The sequence below is a fragment of the Phalacrocorax carbo genome, chromosome 1 (genome assembly GCF_963921805.1).
Source record: "Phalacrocorax carbo chromosome 1, bPhaCar2.1, whole genome shotgun sequence".
Classification (NCBI taxonomy): Eukaryota; Metazoa; Chordata; class Aves; order Suliformes; family Phalacrocoracidae; genus Phalacrocorax; species Phalacrocorax carbo.
Genome location: NC_087513.1, coordinates 186907974 through 186928123, shown reverse-complemented (window position 1 = coordinate 186928123; position 20150 = coordinate 186907974). Strand labels below are relative to the sequence as shown.

Here is a 20150-nt window from a genome sequence, read left to right as displayed (position 1 = left end):
TGTCCTGAAGGAGACGACCCCTCTGACATAGTCTGAATGACCTTCTGCATCCTGGCACACACAGGAATTCCCTGACACCTCCAGTTGCACCCTGTCCTCCCATGTAGAGACAGGAGCACAAGGAGCTCTGCCTACAAACCTGCACTTCCCAGTCACTGCTGCATCCCTGGGGCAAGGAGAGGGTTAGGACTGGGCAGTAGAAAGCAGGCAGATGTCCGTGTTGCCTGGAAGAGGGGTGGCAGCTGGAGAAGTGAGAAGGGTGGCTGCTCCAGTGGAAGACTGGTAGTATTGGCCTCGTTGGGTGGGAGTTGTACTGCTGTCAAAAGGAAGAGGGGGAACAAGCTCCTGGACACAAGGAGAGGGAAAGATCAGCCTCCAGGAACCTCCTATAACCGATATTCACTCCTTGGCCTGTCAAGTTTGGGTGTCCTCTTAATGCTCCAAGCTTTTAGCACTAGCGAAACTAGTATTATGGCTCTGAAATATATCAGAAACTACTTCAGGTCTAAATAATTCAGATGTCAAAATAAATATGAGGAAGAAAATGATTTAGCGGAAGGATTGCTTTGTTTTCGAAGTTGCTGTTTCTTTCTGTTTATGCACCCATCAGACACTCTAACAAATCAGTGAAGTGGATGCACAACTAGACAGCATCACTAATTAGATCTTTCCCTGAACAAAATTAGGGAAATACTGGGGGGAAAAAAACCAAGCAAAAGTTATTTAAAGGGCAGAACTATTTGATGAGGTTTTATCTGCTATGTAGTTTAAAGAGAATTCCCAAACTATTCCCAGTCAGAACGCAGAAGGTTGTTGCATATTGTAAATGAATTTTAAATAACTCCTGTTAGCAGAGTTATCTTCTTCTCAGGGTTGCCAAATCTCATTGCTTTATCACAAATCTCGTAATGCTGAATTGCTTATTTAAACCACAATTCAAAGAATCACTGACTAATGAGTTTCTTGCCTTCTTTTTTATAAGTGTAAATTTCTCAGGGACACACTTATTGCTGAAGGTGAAAAGATAATCAGAGCAAATACCAGAAGTATCAGGGATGTTATCATTCATCTAGTGCTTTCTCTAATCAGGAGAGAAGACAAGTACTGTGCTGGCAGGTTTTGCAGCTGCTTGCTGACAGCAGATGGATGTGGGGTCTGGGGACTCCCTGCTCTTCTGTGGAAGCACTTGCCCTGTTTATAAACCCTGGCCCCAGATTAGCTTTCACTCTGTGCTCCCTCATCTGTCCTCCACCCCCGCTCTCTCTCAATCTCTTCACATTACAGAAAGTTTCATGAATATAAAAATTTCCACTGGCTTCACTGTGACCCCACCCAGAGCTAGAGGCCTGTTCACAGCACCAGCCCGTATACAGCAACATTTGAAAAAAAACCCAATATTTTTAAATTATAGCTCGACTGCTGGCATGATTGGTGGCAGGATGCACATCTGTTACCTGCTCCAACCATCATGTGCAGACCTCTGTAATGGATGCAAAAGCTGCCCTTAGCCTCCTTGGGTAGATGTGTCTGCACAGGTAGCATCGGCAGGTCAGGCAGGTCACTGCTGGGCCCTGTCACTTATGGGACAGACAGCCCAGGTAGAAGGACCTCTTGGCTCTGCCCGATTTCAAGCTCGGGTTTTTGTTACATTTTCAGTATCAGCCACGTAACTTCCTTCAGCCTTTAGTAAAGGAACGTTTCTTCCTCGACCTGATAAAAAAGTACCTGAAGGATTTTAGGACATCTGGACCCTTAGACATTGAGTTAAAGAAGTTAAGACATAATTCAGTCGCAAGTCCGTTCTCTGCCGCTTGTTTTCAGTGTCTTTAGCATACATCTAAATCTCATTTAGAGGCTCTTCTATGCAAATCCGGGGACTGGAAACGCATTCAGAAAAGCAACAAGCGCAGATCCTTGTGTAACGACCCAGCTCCAGGAGAAGGCGTTTACAAACACCCATCTGGCCTCGCCGAGGCAGACGTGACCTTCTTTCCCCTCACACCCACAGCTTTCCGCCACAAGCCACGGCCGCCTGATCCCCCCGCGCCTCACAGCGGCCGTTAGCCCTCAGCAACTTCCCGCCCCCGGCGCGCGCCGCACGGGGAGGGGAGGGTCGGAGCTACGCATGCGCGGGGCGGCCGCAGCTCGCACCTCCGCCGGCGGGGGCGCTGCTGCCCGTCCGCCCGCCCGCCCGGGCCTGGCCCCGCCCCCGCCGCGGCCGGGAGGTGGTTCTCGCTCGGGTCCGCGCCCGCCATCGTGATGGCGGCGGCGACCGGGGGAGGTGGGGAGCGGAGCAGCACCCGGGACCGGCTCCTGGCGGCGCTGGAGGATCTCGAGCTTTTGGCCAGGTACTGTGCTCTACCTCCCTGCTCCCCCCTCTCGGTGCCTGGATGGGACGGCCCCGGGCGGCGGCGGGGATCCGGGGCGTGGGGAGAAGGTGCTCGGCGCTGCGCGTCCGCGGAGCCTCCGGCGGGGGCGGCCAGAGGAGCGGGTGGCCCTGGGGTCGGGATTGGCCTGACGCGAGCCCTCGCTGGGCTGCGGGGCGGCAGGAGGGCCCGGCTCGGCCCGGGCACTCGCGTCTCCCGTCTCTCTTCCCGCCCCCGGGCCGGCTCCGGCGGGAATGGGGCTGGTGCCGCGGCGGGGGGCCGGGTCCGGTCCCGCCGGTGCCCCGCAGCTCTCCCCCGAGTAGGAGAGCAGCGGCGGCGGCGCGTTATTTCCTATTTCCAGAGCAGAAGGAGAGCTTCCTTATTCTTCCACTTGCCTTTCTTCCCTGGCTGACACCTGTATTTCCTGTGAAATGCGCACACACCGATTTTAGGCTTTTTTTTATTCGCTTAAAATTATGTTTAAGTCAGAGATTTGTAGACGGTGTTGCATGACTTAAGCCGTTCTGGTCGTTGCCTCTATTAGTGTTAAACTCACTCAAAGCCGGCTGCAGAGCTCGACCTTGGAGTGATGTAAACGCTCGGATACTTCGTCCCATGCTCTTGAGGCTGGACCGATAACCCTCGTCCAAGTTGTCCACCATGTTGTAGAGGCACAGCTGCTAGTGCAGTTAAACTGGTTCCTAATTATTTTCCTCGGCTCGAGGAGAATAGGAGTTTAGGAAAACTTTTTCAGAGGGAATAACCTATACTATGTATGTGGCTGGCTCACTCTGTGTGATTACAACTGGTAGGACAAGGAATATATTGGTCAGTTGCTCATGTTCCTTCTGGTTAGGTTTTAATTTAAGTTTTGGATTTTATTGTGACTTATGGGTTGCTGGAAAGCATGTGTTTTTGGAGAAAAAAAAAAAAAGACTTGCTCTTTATCTAAACTTTTTAAAAAAAAAAATATTGGGACTAATATTCTACCATAATGAATCCAGAGCAACCCTCAGCAGTGTTTAGAGAATCTTCCTGTTGATCAGCAAACTTGCAGCGCTGTGGATCTAGGCCTTTCACAATCATGGTGCTGGTTTGGTGGTAAAGGCAAAAATTAAGCAACATGTCTAATCTGTAGCCCTTGCATAGTTTTGAATCTGCATCTTTGTGTTATCCAGCTATCACAGGACAGAATTACATCCTCCATGACATCAGCCTTCATGGTAGTAGTTGACCTATTTGCAACAGATCTTATTTGCTACTACTGCTCAGTGTTGGTCAGGGATAATAATGCTTTAGTGATAATGACAAGTTTCTTTATTCTCTAATTGTTTTAAATTATTTTAGTGTTCAGGAGTGGACAAGAGATGTAGACCAAGGTGCTAGTTAGAGCTTTGCTGGCTAGGGGCTTTTTCAGACATTTTGAAAAGTACCAGTTTTCATTTTAAGTTTCTGGCCCTGCTGTTGTATGGGTTGTACATCCCACTTGAGCTGCTTGCACTGGACCAAGCAAAGAATCAGTGCTCTTCCAAGGACAGCATCTTCAGATAGACAGTTACTCATGCGTAGCGTTGAACTGCCATCCATAGTCTTAGAAGCCAAATGAATTTGCTGAATTTACAGAAAATGCCTTTTTGCATCATGATCTTGTTGTTTAGTGAGTCCCTCTGAGGTTCTTCACGGCTTTTCAGAATGGTGCTAAAGTAAATGGGTTCCTGGAAGTGTGATCAAGAGGCTTCTTTGAGAAGAGCTTCTAACCTAGCACCAGAATATTATTAGCTTTTTTTGTATTTGTGTGTGTCTGATATACAACTGATATACGATTGTGGAAATACGTGTTATAAAAGTAGTTTCACAACAAACCCTTTAAGAGTTTGAAAGCGTAGACTTAGTTGCTCTAAACCCAAGTGTGAAAGTTGCTCTGTTGGGGAAAAACATGGAGGAAAAGTAGAGAAGTAAAATAGCAAAGAGAACTTTAATGCTTCCTGCAACAAACAAAGGCAGCAGAAGTAGGATATGAATGCATTTCATTGTGCTGTTTCTTCTCTCAGCTTGTCTTATGTAGTTCAGCAGGAGCTTAGCACATTTCATGAGTACAGATACACACTAGCACTTCATGAGCTCAAAGAACGAGGAAGAAAACATGCTCCAATCATGAGACTATTCATAGAATTACTCTTAGTTGAAAAATCCCTGCCAACATTGTACTATAAAACTAAAAAATACTGAATCCCATGAACACTTTTGTAATGATATCAGTACTCTGACAATTTTGGAATGACTTGATGTGATTTACAAATAATGCCCTAGAAAATTGTGCAAACACAGTTTCCCTTTCAGGGAACTAATTGAAATTTTGGCAATTTCAAGAAATCAGAAGCTTCCACAACCAGGAGAGGAGAGCCAGGTAAGCCGACTTTCTAAACTGTATTTCTTTGGGAAAGCACAATGCTTTACTTCTAATGTTTTCTTTTTTTTTTTTCTTTCTCCCTTTGTCATTGCCTATACTCAGGCTAATGGTGATGATGAGGTTCTGGCCCCACTACAAAGGCATTCATGGTCCTCATGTTGTTTGTTAGTTCATTTGCTGCATGCTTCGTAGGCTGTTTCTGCAAAAAGAGGGAGAAATTTTGTTTAGTTTCTCATGGAAACAGAAGTACTTCTATGGATGTCAGTTGCTCTTTGCAGCATGATTTGAGAGTGTGCTGTTATTCTAGTTATACTGAAAGTTCTACAAAACTCTTGTTCAATAGATTCTGGAACTGCTGATTCAGAGAGATGGAGAGTTTCAAGAGCTAATGAAGTTGGCAGTTGATCAGGGGAAAATCCATCATGAAATGCAGCTTTTAGAAAAAGTAGTAGAAAAGAGAGATAATGACATTCAGCAGCTGCAGAAGCAACTAAAAGAAGCAGAGCACATACTGGTAAGTTTGTAATGATGCATTTGCTTTTGAGCATCTACTTGTGAAAAAGGTGTTTCTGGAGAAAGTGGTGTTGTGTTAGTTTGAGAAGATTTAAATATTTAAAGCTTTATAAGAGCTTGGAGGTTTGGGGTTTTTTTTAGTAGTCAAATATTGTTTAGTTCTCATGGTATTCAGTTTTGTTTTATAATGCTAATTTTCTTCCAAATCTACTTGACTTCTGTATATTTTGAAATGTACACTGAATAGATTCTCTCTTAAAATGCAATTAAATGCAAGGGTTTATTCACAGAGCTGATTTTATGTAGAAGTTTACAAAGTAAAGATGCATTGAAGGTTTGGTTTGTTGCTTTTTTACATCTAGGCAACAGCTGTTTATCAAGCAAAGGAAAAACTGAAATCAATTGAAAAGGCACGAAAAGGTGAGTATCCACGATTGTACATACCACGTAAATGCAGTTGTAAAGAAAGTTGCTAGTGAGCTCAAGTTAGGGTTGGTGTGTTTTTTTCTAATTCTACTGTCACAGATCTTGGATGCTTTGTGTGTGAACAAATTTCCATTTAATTGTGAACCTGTAACCATTTCCTCAGAATAAAGGCAGGAATGAATTACTTTTTCTTGCAAACATATCTTAATATTAAATTCAAGTGTCTCAACACTGTTCTTGGACTGATACTACAATATCTGATTACCTGAAAGTCTCACCAAATTGCTTCAGTAGCTCTATGGAGGAATGGGAGAGAATGTTTGTGTGCATATGCATGGTTTTTGAAACACTGACTAGCTGGTGATACTCATTTGTATTTGTAGCAATTTCTGCTACTCTGTGGCACTTCCCAAGCTAAACTGACTCTCTTTTTTTGTGGGAGGCATTTTCTTTTTCTTTTTTTTTACAATGTCTTATTTTGTTACACCTCTTTCATCTATGAAATCAAATAATTTAATAAAGTTTCTGTTACTGTAATACAGGCACGTATTTAGAAGGACTATTACATGTGTGCTCTGCAATTACTAAACGAACAAACAAAAATTATTTACTACAGAAAACTCTGTAACATAGTGGATGCTGAAGTTGTTTTACAAATTGTACCTGTCAAGTGTACAGCTTAAGAGATTGGTTTGTGTTTTTCAGAAGATTGAAGAACTGTTGCTGTTGAAGGTGTACTGAACCCGTGGGTGTAAAATCAGTTCACTGCGAAGCTCATCCTTACATAATATAAGAATTCTCTAAGCAGTCATTGCATTTGAAGCATGCTCTTAATGTTTGACAAAAGGGCATTCCCAACCTTTTTGATATTAGTGTCCGGTATTCCAAAATAATTGAATGATGCGATCTCTTGAGAATATAGTAAATTTATTTCCATTTTTCCAGGTGCCATTTCCTCTGAAGAAATAATTAAATACGCCCATAGGATCAGTGCTAGCAATGCTGTTTGTGCCCCTCTGACATGGGTACCAGGTAACTATCATGTTTATGACAATAGATCTTTTTAATAAAAAGGTATGATTAGTGTCTGTTCTTATAATGTTTTTATATAGTGAAAAACACTGCAGTTTATCAGAGTAACATTATTTTCAGCTGTTACATCTAATATTTTCAAGAAAAATAGATAGTCAAAGCCCTTTATGTACATCTTCAAGAGGCTATGAAACTGCATGCTTCCATTACTGACTGGCCTCCTCTGCTCTCATTTGTTTGCTTTCTTTCCCCTGAATGTTGGCCTGAATTATAAGTTAGAACCAAGTATGTTAAAGACTTTTCCACATGCTTGGTTGTGTTCCTTCCTGCCCTTTACTAACATTCTCTGTAAAGAATATTATAATCAGTGTAGTCAGAAACAGCGTTTTCATTATGTCAGGTTTCAATTTTGGGAACTATCTTCCTTGTCCAAAATGAGAATGTGTTTTTTCTAATTCCTGTCCATGCTTTTCAGCTGTGAGGTAGCAGGGAGAGCAAAGATACCTTCTAAACCTGTTTTTTTTTTTTCCCTTTGTGTTTTCTTTCTTTTTTTTAATGTGCTTTTTCTGCCAAGTTTGAATGCATAAAGAAAGTCTAAGTGAAAGAGGCAGACTTAGATTTTAACAAAACAGGTGTGATGCTCATTGCTGATCCAGGCAATCAAGGTATGGGGGTTTTTTGGTCTGGAAGCGAGGCACTGAAGAAAAAGTTAATATCTGCAAGGCAATTGTTAAATATTTAAAAACATTTCTTTGGTGTTTTTTCTTAAAGGGGACCCACGTAGGCCGTATCCTACTGATCTGGAAATGAGGAGTGGTCTCTTGGGTCAGATGAACAACCCATCCACCAATGGAGTTAATGGACACTTACCAGGGGATGCACTTGCAGCAGGCAGACTGCCAGGTAAGAGAAATTCAGTTTTGTTTTGCTTTTCTTTATTCTTTGTACAGTCATAGCAATTTTGTGTTTCCCTTAGCAAAGGCAAATCAGAGTTAAAATAATGAAAGTTATGGCTAACATTGTTCCCTAGCAGTGAAGATCTAGTAAATAAAGTTAACAATTGGAAATTGCATAAATTTATTTCATGCTAAATCATACTGCAGACACTACAACTAAGTCAATATAAACAAAACTCACTGTTACCCCTCAATTAACTTACTTGAAATTGCTGTAAATTAAGTAATATGAAATCATATTGAAAAGAGTAATTTTCAAAGCAAACTTTTCTTAGCAGTGGTGACAAAGTATGGAACTGTGAAAGCTGTATTCAGAAGAAAAGGGGTCTATTGTCATTCCCTACCTTTCTTTTAAGTCTATGCTCTATATAGCAAGACTGTTTGCTTAGGAGTTCTGGATTGAGAACACATGCAAAGGACAGCTGGTGAGGTAGTACCTTGAGTGTAGGAATTGAGCTTTAATCCCTTAACTGCTTAATGAAATGGGCACTTCCAATGACTTCAGTGGGATTCATTCATTCATGCTAAAATAAAATTTAGCAGTAAATCACAGTCACTGAATCAAGAATTCCGTGGTTCTGTACCTGTGCAGCATCGATCTCTCATGGCTAGACTGAATTGTGGAAAAATTCTTAGTTTGGGTTCATAGGGGATTTGTAACAGTTCTTATATGTCTGTTAAGCCATTTGCAGATGTTAGGGAAAATTATACTGTTTTCAAAAATTATACTGAATATATTAAAAATCCTGTATTGCAACTCCACTGGAGAAATAGCAAACTTGGATTTTGTGTTTCCAATCATCTGTCTAATCCTCTTGTCACTTCTTAGGATGTGACTTAAAGTTCTGCATCATCTTGCTTTCTAAACCTCTGGCCTTGGATAGAATGGGTCAGTGAGCTGAGTAAGAGTGGGACCCTGACACCTGTCCATAGCAACCCACCAGGGAAGTGCTGAGGGTGGGCCTGTGTATCTTTTCTGTTCCTTTGAAATATGGTCACAAGACATGTCAAGGTTGTGTCTTCCTCATGGAGTTGTTTCAGTAGAGCCTGTTCTGGCTGGCTCCTGCCTTAGGGGATGCAAACTTGCTCCTTTTACTTTTGAGTGCTGTCTCTGTAAGAACTCAAAGCCCACTCCTTAGGACTTTTCCTTGAGAAGCTGGAAAGCGTGGAATTTAAACTCCTCAGAGTTCTTAATTGAATCTGGGCCTCCAATGTTAGAGGAAATCCTCTAATTATTAGACTGTCAGGTAACAGGGAAACATCAAAACTTTGTTTTAAAGAAAGTAGAGCCTGCCCCAGCATTTTGTGTAGAGATTCTGAATCTGTTGGCGTGTGGAGGCATGTCCTGAGAATGCTAATTATGGGATCTAGTCCTTTTAGAGACATCTGCAGAGAGATGTCCAGTTACTGAGTCTTGACTGAGTCTGCAAGGCAGCCACTGGGCTGCTTGGTAGCCCCAAAATTTTGAGGCTGCTCAACACATGTATTCAACCTGGTTTAATAGTGGACTGGTTCCAGCATTGAAGCATTGCCACAGAATGTTAAACACCGGCTTACGTTCTCAGCTGATTCAAATAGAGTTGGTTAACTTCACCACAGCTGGGATGAGACCACCTGGTACTATCGCTGGTCTTCCAGAGTGGGCCCAGAACTGGCAAAAAGGCTGCATTATGTCCTCGCATCTGCTGGTGGGTTGGATTTGTACAGCTAGGTAATGCATCTGGTGTTAGGGGACTGCGGATGTATTTCATACATGGAATGTCAGGTGTCTGCAGACTTAGATATAGAGCTACAATGTTTGTGGAGTCTGGGTGCTTCAGAGTTAGTCAGCACCTGAGTGAGAGTAAGTCAGTCTATGTGACCTCCTACTTAGACAGTGCCCTCTTTTTCTGTGCTCAAAGTCCGATGTGCATGGGCTTTTGTTCACTTCTGATTCTACCTAATTATTTTTAATTCTTGCTGCAAGTGGGAGATAGCTGCTTTCTTCTGTGGGGGAGACTTGGCTACAGGACCTGGTAATAAGTGGAGAATAACTGAAGCACAGCAGTAGGAGCATAAATTAAAACTGAGCAGAAATGGCATATAGATGTGTACTGCAGCTTTGAAATGGGAGCCATTTTGGGGGCAAGGAAGGGAGAGACTAGGAAGTCTTGCAGGGGGAGGGCAGGTTGTTAGGGAGTACAGTATGGGTTGGCTTTGGAAGTAGAAGAGAAGAAACAGCAAGAGCTGAGAGAAGTCAGAGGCAACTGAGGCTGGCCTGGCTGGGGCACAGTGGGGCATTCCCGCCTCTTGAATATCTCGCTGGCCCTGGTTTTTGTAGTAGGACACTCTTGTCCTTTGCACCTGATGCACCGTATTTGCTGTTGGAAAAATGATAACCAAGGTGTTTCAGCACCAAATTTGGATCAAACTTTTACTCTGAATTTCTATGGCCTACCTTGAGTATTTTTTTTTGATCTAATGTTTTCATGTAGTCTTGCATACTGACAGAGGGTGACCATTTTCATTACTGCCAGTGGTGGTTGTTAATGTTAAGCCACTTCAAACTGTGCTTTGAAGATGAAAAGCTCTGTATGAATATACACTGTTTTGAAGTGGAGTGATGACAGATCAAGAGCCACCTACATAAATGGGCCTGTCTGGCAGAGTAGGCTTTCACAGTGATAGAATGGCTCCATCATGGTATGTTTTCCAGCTGTTACTGGAGGGTTTCATCTGTCTGAAATTCAGGAAGGATTTTAAGATTTAATTTTAAAAGGGAGTTCTTGTTGACCTGTCTTGTTTAATTTGTTGATATACAAAGCTAATAGTTTGATTATGCCCCTTTTTTCCAGATGTGCTCGCTCCTCAGTATCCTTGGCAGTCAAGTGATATGTCAATGAACATGCTACCTCCTAATCATAGTAATGACTTCATGTTGGAGCCTCCAGGACACAATAAAGAGAATGAAGATGATGTAGAAGTTATGTCAACAGATTCCTCAAGCAGCAGCAGTGACTCAGACTAGGTACAAGAGGGACAGTATCCCTAGTAGACCTTTCCTGTGGTGAAGGTAGGTTGGATGCTGTTCCTCACAAACTGCAACACCCTTTTGTTTTGCTGGTGTCCCTGTGTAGGGAGAAGATAACAGCTGGCTCAGAAATGGGGTGACTAATTTAAAACCATGGACATTAGAATTTGTTTTCCATTAGATGTTCAAGTAAAATGACTGGGAGCTTTCTGCTGGAGGAGAGATGTCAAATTTCCAGTGATTATGTGAATGCGTATGTTTGCAAGAGACACGCGTGTATATATATCTATATATTTACTATACATTAGATGACAAAGTTCCTGGGAAAAAAGGTGTAAGGGGAATCCCCTCGTATGTTTGTTAGTAACTTTACTTTTTTGATGATAGCCTTTTCTATGGCACAGAAATGAGGCATGAAATTTGTAATTTTAGTATCTTTTTTTTGTTACTGCCTAAATCCATGTTCTTGATCATCTTGTGTATGCCGAGAACAAAAATATGGCAATAAGGTGTTAAAAAATTAATTTGTAATTATTGTAATATATAATGATTTGTCATAAATAAACTCAGCTTTGATGTAACTTTGTTTCATTTTGCAAACTTAAATCTTGGATGAGTTATTGTGTAACTTGAGTACTCAGCACACTTTATCCTAGTATGTGGTTGAATTCTGATTCAGTTTCAGAAATTTGTACTCCATCTTCCCCTCTGCAAAATGCCAAGTCAGTATTTAGAAGCAGCTGAGCAGTCAGGAACTCTAAGTCTGTCCTTTTCAGCTGAGCTTTACTAGGTACACACAGAACTGGGCAGACCCTGAGGCAGTGATGTAGAGTGCCCATTCGCATGATTTCACCAGTACTTTGATTAAGCAACCTGGGGGATGGCACACTTCAGGGCACGCTGCAGGTTCAACTCCTTTCAGTTCAGAGTGTTCACAGATTCTCTATTCTTGCCATCTATATTTTTTTCAGTTCTTTGAACCTGCTAATTTGTTTATTTCATCCCTTGCATTTCTTGCCTCAGCTACAAAGTTCTTTCATCTTTCCAAAGGCACTTCCCTTGGCTTTCCTTTCCTTGTTCTGTTTTGCTTAAGTAGTCATTTTATGATGGCTACTTCTCTCTTTAGTTTTCTGGTACCATCAAAGGGTGACTTATGTGAATTGGTGTTCGTAGCAGTTACATGTTTCTGCCCTGCAACCAGGTTTCCTGAAGCACAGATCCCAATTCTCTCCACTTCTCCATTTCGTAGATTCCTTGCAGGAAGTATTTGATAGATTGGGTACTTCCTCATTTGCTCAGACAATCTTTCAAATATTGCTGTAAGTAATGCTGCCACATATGACCAATAATATATATAAATCCCATGAGGATACAGAAGTGAAAAGGACCTCTGCAGTCAGGTTCAATCACATAATATGGGGCAGTGGGTTTTTTTGTTTTAAAAGAGAAATGGGGAATTTGGGTTTGTCTCAGCTGTTCCTTTTGGAAGTATCTTCAGAGTTATTTAAAATTTCACCTCTATTTTGCAGTCTGAAGTGATTCATATACCTTTATATTTTAACCTTTATTCAGTATCATCTTTTCCTCTTTGTTGCTTACCCCCAATGTCTTCACAGAAAACTATTTCCTCTTCAATTCTTGTTAATCCCAATACACCCGGCCTCTTTCAATCGTCCTAGTTAACCTTGCCTGCCTGTTCTAGCTCACATTGTTTTTTCTTAAACATGTGTGATCAGAATCATACACAATATTGCAAAGTGCAGTTTCTTAATGCTTTGTAACACAGGATTAGTATTTTCTTCTCTAAAGGACCCTCTCTTAATGCATTTTACAACGCAGCCACAGCTTACCAGTCTTTCATCTTGTCATTTATAAGGACATTCTTTTATTAGAACAAAATACAAATAGAGATGATTATTACACTTTCCGTGACTACTATACAGTTTGCCCAGAACTCTTACGTGGGTATATCATGTGATTCACTAACTGAAATATCATGGAGGTGGGCAATTGTTTCCAGACTTAAATAAGGGCGAACAGAAGCAATGACTGCTGCTTCTTCTGGATGGTTTGCTCGTGTATTAAAGGATTAAATGAGACCAATGAGTTACATCTAAGAAATAGGTCAGAAGACAGCTCTGCCCACTGTTCACATAGCATAAAATCAGACTCTGGGCGTAAGATGCATCCTAACAATTTTTTTTACATCAGTGCTCCAAACTATATGCTGTTCAGGAGTATTTTTCTCAAATTTGGGTAACTAATGCCATTTTAGGTAAATTCTGTTTATTATAAGCCATTTAGCAAACAACAAAGCTGTAACTGCACATGTTCTGTTATTCAGTGGCTTAGATGTGAACATAGTAAGACTTTCCTATTTAGCAAACGTACCCAAAATCAAAGTAAACATAACGTTTAGTTGAAAAGACAATCTTAGCAGCTAAAAACTGCCTAGAATAACATTTTTTTGGGGGTAGATGGGGGTGTGTGTACAAATGAATGCTAAGTACAAAACAGCTGACAGCTTATTGCAGTAACACTGTAGTCGCTTAATCAGTTCTCTCAGAAAGGATACAGAAACCCTGGCATATGGAGGTACAGTTTGTGCCCCCATTTCAGTAACTACTTGTATATTTACAACAGATAGAATGTATATAAGCAATAATGGTAACAAAATATTTATCGCATGACAAACCATTTTACAGTTACCTTGGTTTTCCCATCAGGAGCTAGATGCCTTCTAAAATTTAAAATTGCACTGAATCATTTCAATATCTTTTTTTTCCATTATTCTTTGGGACAGATGGGCAGGACATCTGTCAACTCTTCCTACGGCCTCTTTGTTGACAGCTGAGAAGATACATTAGTTAAGGAATTTTCAGTGATATTTCTGATTTCAAAACTGCTTTATAATGTTATCTTCTTTCTTCACTTCAGAGAAAGAATATCCATCCTAAGGGAAGTTGCACGTAGTTAATACTTCACATTCGAAGCAGGAGGCTTGCGATTGGCAGCAGCATCCTCACAGCTCATACCGCTCTGCTTCTCAGCAAAAAGAGCCATCTCCATTTAAGAAAATATATGTGCAAAGTGAGGAAGAGCTTTAAACCCTTCAAGCTCATTTCTTTTAAGAACTGACAAGTCAATTTCAGACAATTTTAATCTTTCAATATTGTGCTTATGTTTTATTCAAAAGAAATTGAAGGTATCTCAGAACACTTTGTACAACTGGTATAGCTAAAGGAAACAGACAAAAACTGTTTTAAAAGAACCCTGAAGAGGGGAAAAAAAAGCCAATTAGTGATTTTTGTTTTTAAAGTTTTATCCTAAAATTAGGATAGGTTAGGATTAGGCTGATGTCCTAATGACTACAGCTGGAAAAGAATCAAATTTGGTTACAGATCTAGAAAAATGAAAAATATAAACTCCTTGGTTTTGTATGTATCTTTGTGTACTGTGGTATCATTCGCTACCTGTTCAATCATTTAGTCACATCAAAATGAAAATTAACAATTTCTATCAAATAGAAAAAAATAACAATTTCTATCAAATCCCAGTAGCCATACAGAATTACACCCATCTGTGCTGTTTAATACTGACAACCCTCTTTAGCCAAAAAGTATGACTGTCTACCATAGAGCTACACCTACAAATATTTATGTGATATGAAAATATTATTTATGACACATTATTTGTCAGTCTAGTAGAACACTGTAGGCACCTTTCCATTAAACTATTAAGAATTTAGTAACATGATCAGGAATTAAGATCAACTGCAGAGATCTGAAACACTTCTGCAGATAAATTCTAATGTAACCAAGGCCGCAAACAGAAGCCTGTAATGACAGGGGGTGGCAAGAAGGGCCAGGGAATTTTCAATCCCTGCAGCAAGCCACCACAACCTTTTCATGTTTCTAATATTCTGATTTTCAAGTATATACTGCTGTCTGCAGAATGAGGCGTTGTCTGTAAAATGTGACTTTTGTTCAGGACAGTATCTTAACTGAAGCAATGAGAGAAGGCTAAGTGTAAAAACTGGTCTGAGATTTATAATCACCGGAAAGCAGCATGACATACAAAGTTTTGCATTGAAAGCAGGACAGTGGTTTAAACAAGTCAGTTTCTCTTGGGCCTGATGCTGTAACTGTTTCGAAGTCAGGAAGCTTCACTGCCTAGTTCTGACTTCCCAAGGGCTATTCATCTATAGCAAAATCAACCAGATAAAACACTATGAGTTTTCTATAAAACAAAACATGAATCGGTAACCACTGGACCTAGAGATAGCTCCAGAATGAGAGACAGCTGTCATGTGAAATATGGCAAAAGCACTGAAACATTTGGCATCTTTTTGGCTTTAGGAAGGGTAATACTTTGACGTGATACATCCTCTTCTCTTTTACACCAAAAGAGCAGGTCTGTCCTTTGGTTTGTTACATAACATACAATTAGTTTTTCACGCTAGTTGGTGACTTCCTGTGTACCCCTTCAGATGATCAAGCTCTTCTGTGAAAGGATTGTAACCTTGCTCTCTTAAACAGCGTAAGGCCCAGAACAGTTGATCTGCTGGAGGAAATTCGTCCCATTTAACCCATTCCCAACCTGTAGGGAAAAAAAAAGAAAAAGCCAGAGTATGAAATTAATCATGTAACAATTCTGCCTCTGCAGGTCTGGGTGGATTGTGCAGAAATTGCCAACACCAATTCAAGGTCTCTGTTGCATACACAGTTATTTTTCATAGAATAGTTTCGGTTGAAAGGGACCTTTAGTCCAACCATCAACTAGACATCTTCAACTAGATCAGGTTGCTCAGAGCGCCGTCCAACCTGGCATTGAATTTTTCTGGGGATGGAGCATCTACCACCTCTCTGGGCAACCTGTGCCAGTGTTTCACTGCCCTCATTGTAAAAAATTTCTTCCTTATATCCAGTCTGAATCTACCTTCCTTTAGTTTAAAACCATTATCCCTTGTCCTGTCACAGCAGGCCTTGCTAAAGGGATTGCCCCCATCTTTCCTATAGTCCCCCTTTAAGTACTGAAAGGCCACAATAAGGTCTCCCTGGAGCCTCCTCTTCTCCAGGCTGAACAACCCCAACTCTCTCAGCCTGTCCTCGTAGGAGAGGTGCTCCAGCCCTCAGATCATTTTTGTGGCCTTCCTCTGGACCTGCTCCAACAGGTCCATGTCCTCCCTGTGCTGAGGGCTCAACGCAAGTTATTACTGTCCTCCCCTTAAGTCTTAACCCTAGGGGAAACAAGTGCTTTCTCACATCTGCAGGACAATTGTACCTGTAGCCACTTCCTGACCTCGTTACGTCGAAGTGATGTGGTAACAAAGGGAAAAATGAAAGAAATTAAACTCAAACGTGCATTTTGACACAACCGAATCAGAGTTCTCTGAAGAGCGCCCCCTCCCCGCCGCGCGCGCGCGCCCCCCTCACCCTCGTTCTTCTCGGGCTCGCAGTTGCGCGGCTCCGCCCCTGGCTCCGCCTCCCCCTTCATGAGGACGGTGACGTAATGGTAGCGCTCGGCTGCGCATGCGGAGTTGACGACGGAGGCGAAGCGGAGGTTACGCAGCCGCAGCGCCGCCTCCTCCAGCGTCTCCCGGGCGGCGCACTCCGCCAGGCTCTCCCTGCGGGCGGGGGGAGACACGGCCGCCTCAGCACAGGGGACGAGAGAGGAGGGGAGATGGCCGGCCCGGGGCGAGGGGGGCGGGGGGGCCTCGGGACTCCTACCCGAACTCCAGGTGGCCTCCGGGGAGCTGGTAGGTGCCGGTCCCCACCGGGCCTCTCCTCTTGCCCAGGAGGACGCAGTCGGGGTGCGCGGGGCTGGTGACCACCACCCCCACGCCGATCCCGGGCCGCGGGGGCTGCGCCGTCTCTCCCATGGCGGCCGTGGGCGCTCGGGGAGGCTCCGCAACCCCCGGGGCCGCAGCGCGGGAACGGGCGGGGGCGGCTCCTCCAATCGGCTTGGTGGGAGGCCGTTGCCCGGGGAGGGGGGAGGGTCGCGGCAGTGCGCAAGACGTGCGTGGGCGTTGGGCGTGACGTCACTTCGCGGCGAGGCACGTGGCTGAGCCGGAGCCGCTATTTGACGGTTCTGCCGGGCGTCGCTGCCAGCAAGTGTGAGGGCAACAGCTGCCAGTTGCGAGGAAAGCAGCGAGCTTCCCGGGCAGGCTCGCACAAGGGAGATATACCGCCCGCGTGGCGGTACGGTTTTGCATTTTGTAGTTCTGTTTGGGTTTTTTTTTGGCCTCTGAATACAGAGGGGCTGATGAGGTCACTGAGACTTGAAAACAAGTATGTGCGAGTGAGGGGTGCCTAAAAACACAATGGTTACAACTCGGTTTCTTGGAGATCAGGGTGCCAGTTGGTCTCTGACTGCAGGTTTGTTCAGAACTTATAAAGTGGCCCCTCTTAGATCAGTCTGCAGTTCAACCTGCTGGGTCAAGAGTCTGGCTCTGAAAAGTCACTAAGAAATAGTCAAAAAATAAACCTTAGCTAAGCAGAGATCCAGATGTGAAAGAACAGTTCCTGACTGATAAAGAAGAAATCAAAATTTCTGCTATCAGGGCTTTACCTTCATTTTCACAATTTTTTATTGTAGGAAGACAATTATGTAGCAGGTAAGGAACAAACTTTAATGTTCCTTATAAACAACTATAATATTTGTTGGATTTTCCTCTTCTACCTCTCTGCCTATTGATTGCAACAGGGATATGAAGTATTATTCTTCTTCAGGACTTCCAAATACCTTTTTCATAAGGTTTTGAAATACTTGCATACAGATGTTTTTATTTACTTATGAAGGTCATAGGGCCAAATTGGCTGAAAGTTAATCACTGTGTTTTACGGGATTAGTTTTTTGGCATTTAATTGCCTGAACTGGTTCAGTATGGCATCAGATGAGTCCCAGTGTTGGCATGAAAGAAATGACAGAGGGGTGTATGGCAGGGTACGCTAGAAGCAAGGCTGTTTTGTTCAGCTGTGATGTCAGCCCACACCTTCAATTACTTACGTTAGTAAATAAAAAAATAATAATCTTGGGCAAATTGCCAAACTAACTGACTTTTTGTAAACCAAGCTCATTAGTTTCTATCCATCCTCCAGTACAGCCAGAGTATTTTAATCCCCAGCTTAAACATCAGTCAATTATGCCGCTTCTATATTTACAAATTAAGATGACAGTGATCTTACAAAAATCTTATAAAAAACTTATCCTCACCCACTAAGCTTGTTCTGGTCCAATATATCAAAAGACCACAAAGCTGTTCACCTGAACAATGAAAACTTTTTGCTTTCTGTGTCCACTGTTTTCCCGTACAAATTCAAGGGTGATTCTACTAATACCTTTTTAAATACAAAAAAAAAATTCATACAGTTATTGTGCTTGTCAGAATGGTAGCAGGATATAATTTTTTACAAATACGTTATTATATAATTACGTTGAACATAAAAATTTATATTTCTTATAAGCAACTGTAATATTTGTTAGCAGGCTAAGATTTACTCTTTCTCTCTACCACCCTATTGATCACAACACAGACATGAAGTATATAATTCCATTACAGGACTTTAAAATAGCTTTTTTTGTAATGTTTTGAAATCTGTTTGTATTTGATTGTTTCCATTTCATCATTTTATGTTTGTGATCATTAACGTAAATAATACTGTGTGAAAATAAAAGACGTTTTGTTGCCTGAATCTGTTCTAATTGGTTTCTCCTCAGGTTTTATTTTGGTTGTGGGCATGCACTCAGAGGTTTTACACAAAACATGTAAATGTAGGCCATTATTTCTGAGCGTGATGGTGAACAGACGTCCGCTGAAGAAAAGACATGAGAACAAGCAAAGAATGAGAAAGTAAAAATGCATCTCCTAGTATGGTATTATGTTGAAAAGCTTGCAAGGTTATGATGTATGTGCTCTTGCAAACTTGTTTATTAATATTTCATCTGACAAAGTACTTCTGTGACATAAACAGCTAAAACAGTGTATTTAAACCAGCACGCAACCATGCTGCTAATAAAAGAGAGGCACCTCCTTTACAGGCCCAGTCACTTGTTCCTCATGCTAGTGCTGTTATTGAAGTGTCTGTGCAGTGAACTGGATGAGTGAACTGATCTGGCTCTGTAAAGAATATCTTTTAAAATGAGTTTGTTTTCTAGCATGCTGCGGGCATCACAGGGAGGGGATGGGACAGAGGTAGATCAGATTAAACGTAGCATGAAGCCAAACCTAATTCAGCAAACTGGGAAAGTTTTTTTTTACAAGGTGGGTTCCCTGATACAATTTACGGCTCAGGTATAAGAGTGATTGAGTTGGCACAAGGGAGGCAGTGAGTATGAGCAGCTGGGAACAAGAATGATGGGACTAACCATGTTAGTGACAGGCCAGATTTATGTCAGATTAAAATGACTATGCAGCTGTGCCTTAACACACAGAGAGAAACCAGGTCAGAAAAGCACACTGTGATAAAGCTGCTTGAAAGGCAGTTACCCAACCAGAAAACATATGTCTTTCTGAGAATTTCATGCACGCGGTTGCCTGGCTGTGGAATTTACTACATATTCACATTCACTTGGCAGAAATATGGGCTGGAAGATGTAAGGATTATGTTTAAATATTTCACATTGCAAAGCTGGCATTCAGAAGCTGGGTGGAATGTGACAGCAGTGCATGGCATCAAAGTCCTGCCAGCAGGCTGACTGAAACGTGACCTGGGAAGATGTATGGATTTTCCCTCACTTGCGTTCAAGCAGCTGGTTGTTATCCTGAACCCTCATACTGAAAATTTTAAATTTAACATTGTTAACTGTTTCCTCACTTGTACTCTAGCAGAAATATTTCTGTGACACCTCATGCTTCCACTAAATTGCCAAGTCTCTTTGCATAACTTATCCCTTGCTGTAATGTTACAGATTGATAGAAATTAATACCAGAAATCAGGAAATGTACAGTACGTTGTTTTTGTGTTGAAACATAAATAAGTTCTGATCACATATACATAATAAAATCCTGTAAATTTTTGTAAAGTAAATTAGTAATGTATTCTGTTGCAATTTTGGTTCGATAGAAAGTGCATTTCTACCATTATGTGTTACTGTGCAGAGAGCTGAGCCTCACCTAATGAAGCAGTGCCAGAACTCCTTTGATGAGGAGCTGAAGTGAGTCTCCTGGAGACTGACTTGTCTCTGCCAGTGCAGAGTGTTGGGGTGAGAGTGGCAGAACACTAGAGGAGGTTGCTTGGAGAGGCTGAAAACCTAATGACACAGCCCTGAGTGACCTGCTGGAAGTTGGCCCTGCTTTGAGCAAGGGGTGGCATGAGGGGAAGAGGAGGAGGGCTTGGAGCAGATGGCCTTCAGAGACCCCATCCAACCTAAACTGTTCTATGATTCTATTCTGGCAGCCAGTAAGATTTCTGCTTACGAACTCATGTACTCGGTAT

The 20150-nt window shown here is 42.2% G+C and overlaps 2 protein-coding genes across 2 annotated transcripts; one reads left to right on the top strand and one right to left on the bottom strand.

Moving 5' to 3' along the window:
* The first annotated feature begins 2194 nt into the window (after window positions 1-2194).
* On the top strand, window positions 2195-11294 carry MED4 (mediator complex subunit 4). Its single transcript, XM_064440864.1, has 8 exons — window positions 2195-2348; window positions 4707-4773; window positions 5120-5290; window positions 5652-5709; window positions 6661-6747; window positions 7519-7650; window positions 10538-10710; window positions 10820-11294. Exons 1-7 carry the CDS (start codon window positions 2260-2262, stop codon window positions 10708-10710), a joined length of 777 nt encoding a protein of 258 aa, XP_064296934.1. The 5' UTR covers window positions 2195-2259; the 3' UTR covers window positions 10820-11294.
* A 2589-nt stretch (window positions 11295-13883) lies between these two features.
* NUDT15 (nudix hydrolase 15) lies at window positions 13884-17095 on the bottom strand. The gene is made up of 3 exons (XM_064440865.1): window positions 16443-17095; window positions 16149-16339; window positions 13884-15312 (listed from the first exon to the last, which is right to left on the bottom strand). The coding sequence occupies exons 1-3, from the start codon at window positions 16592-16594 to the stop codon at window positions 15167-15169; spliced, it is 489 nt and encodes a 162-aa protein (XP_064296935.1). The 5' UTR covers window positions 16595-17095; the 3' UTR covers window positions 13884-15166.
* Window positions 17096-20150: the final 3055 nt, after the last annotated feature.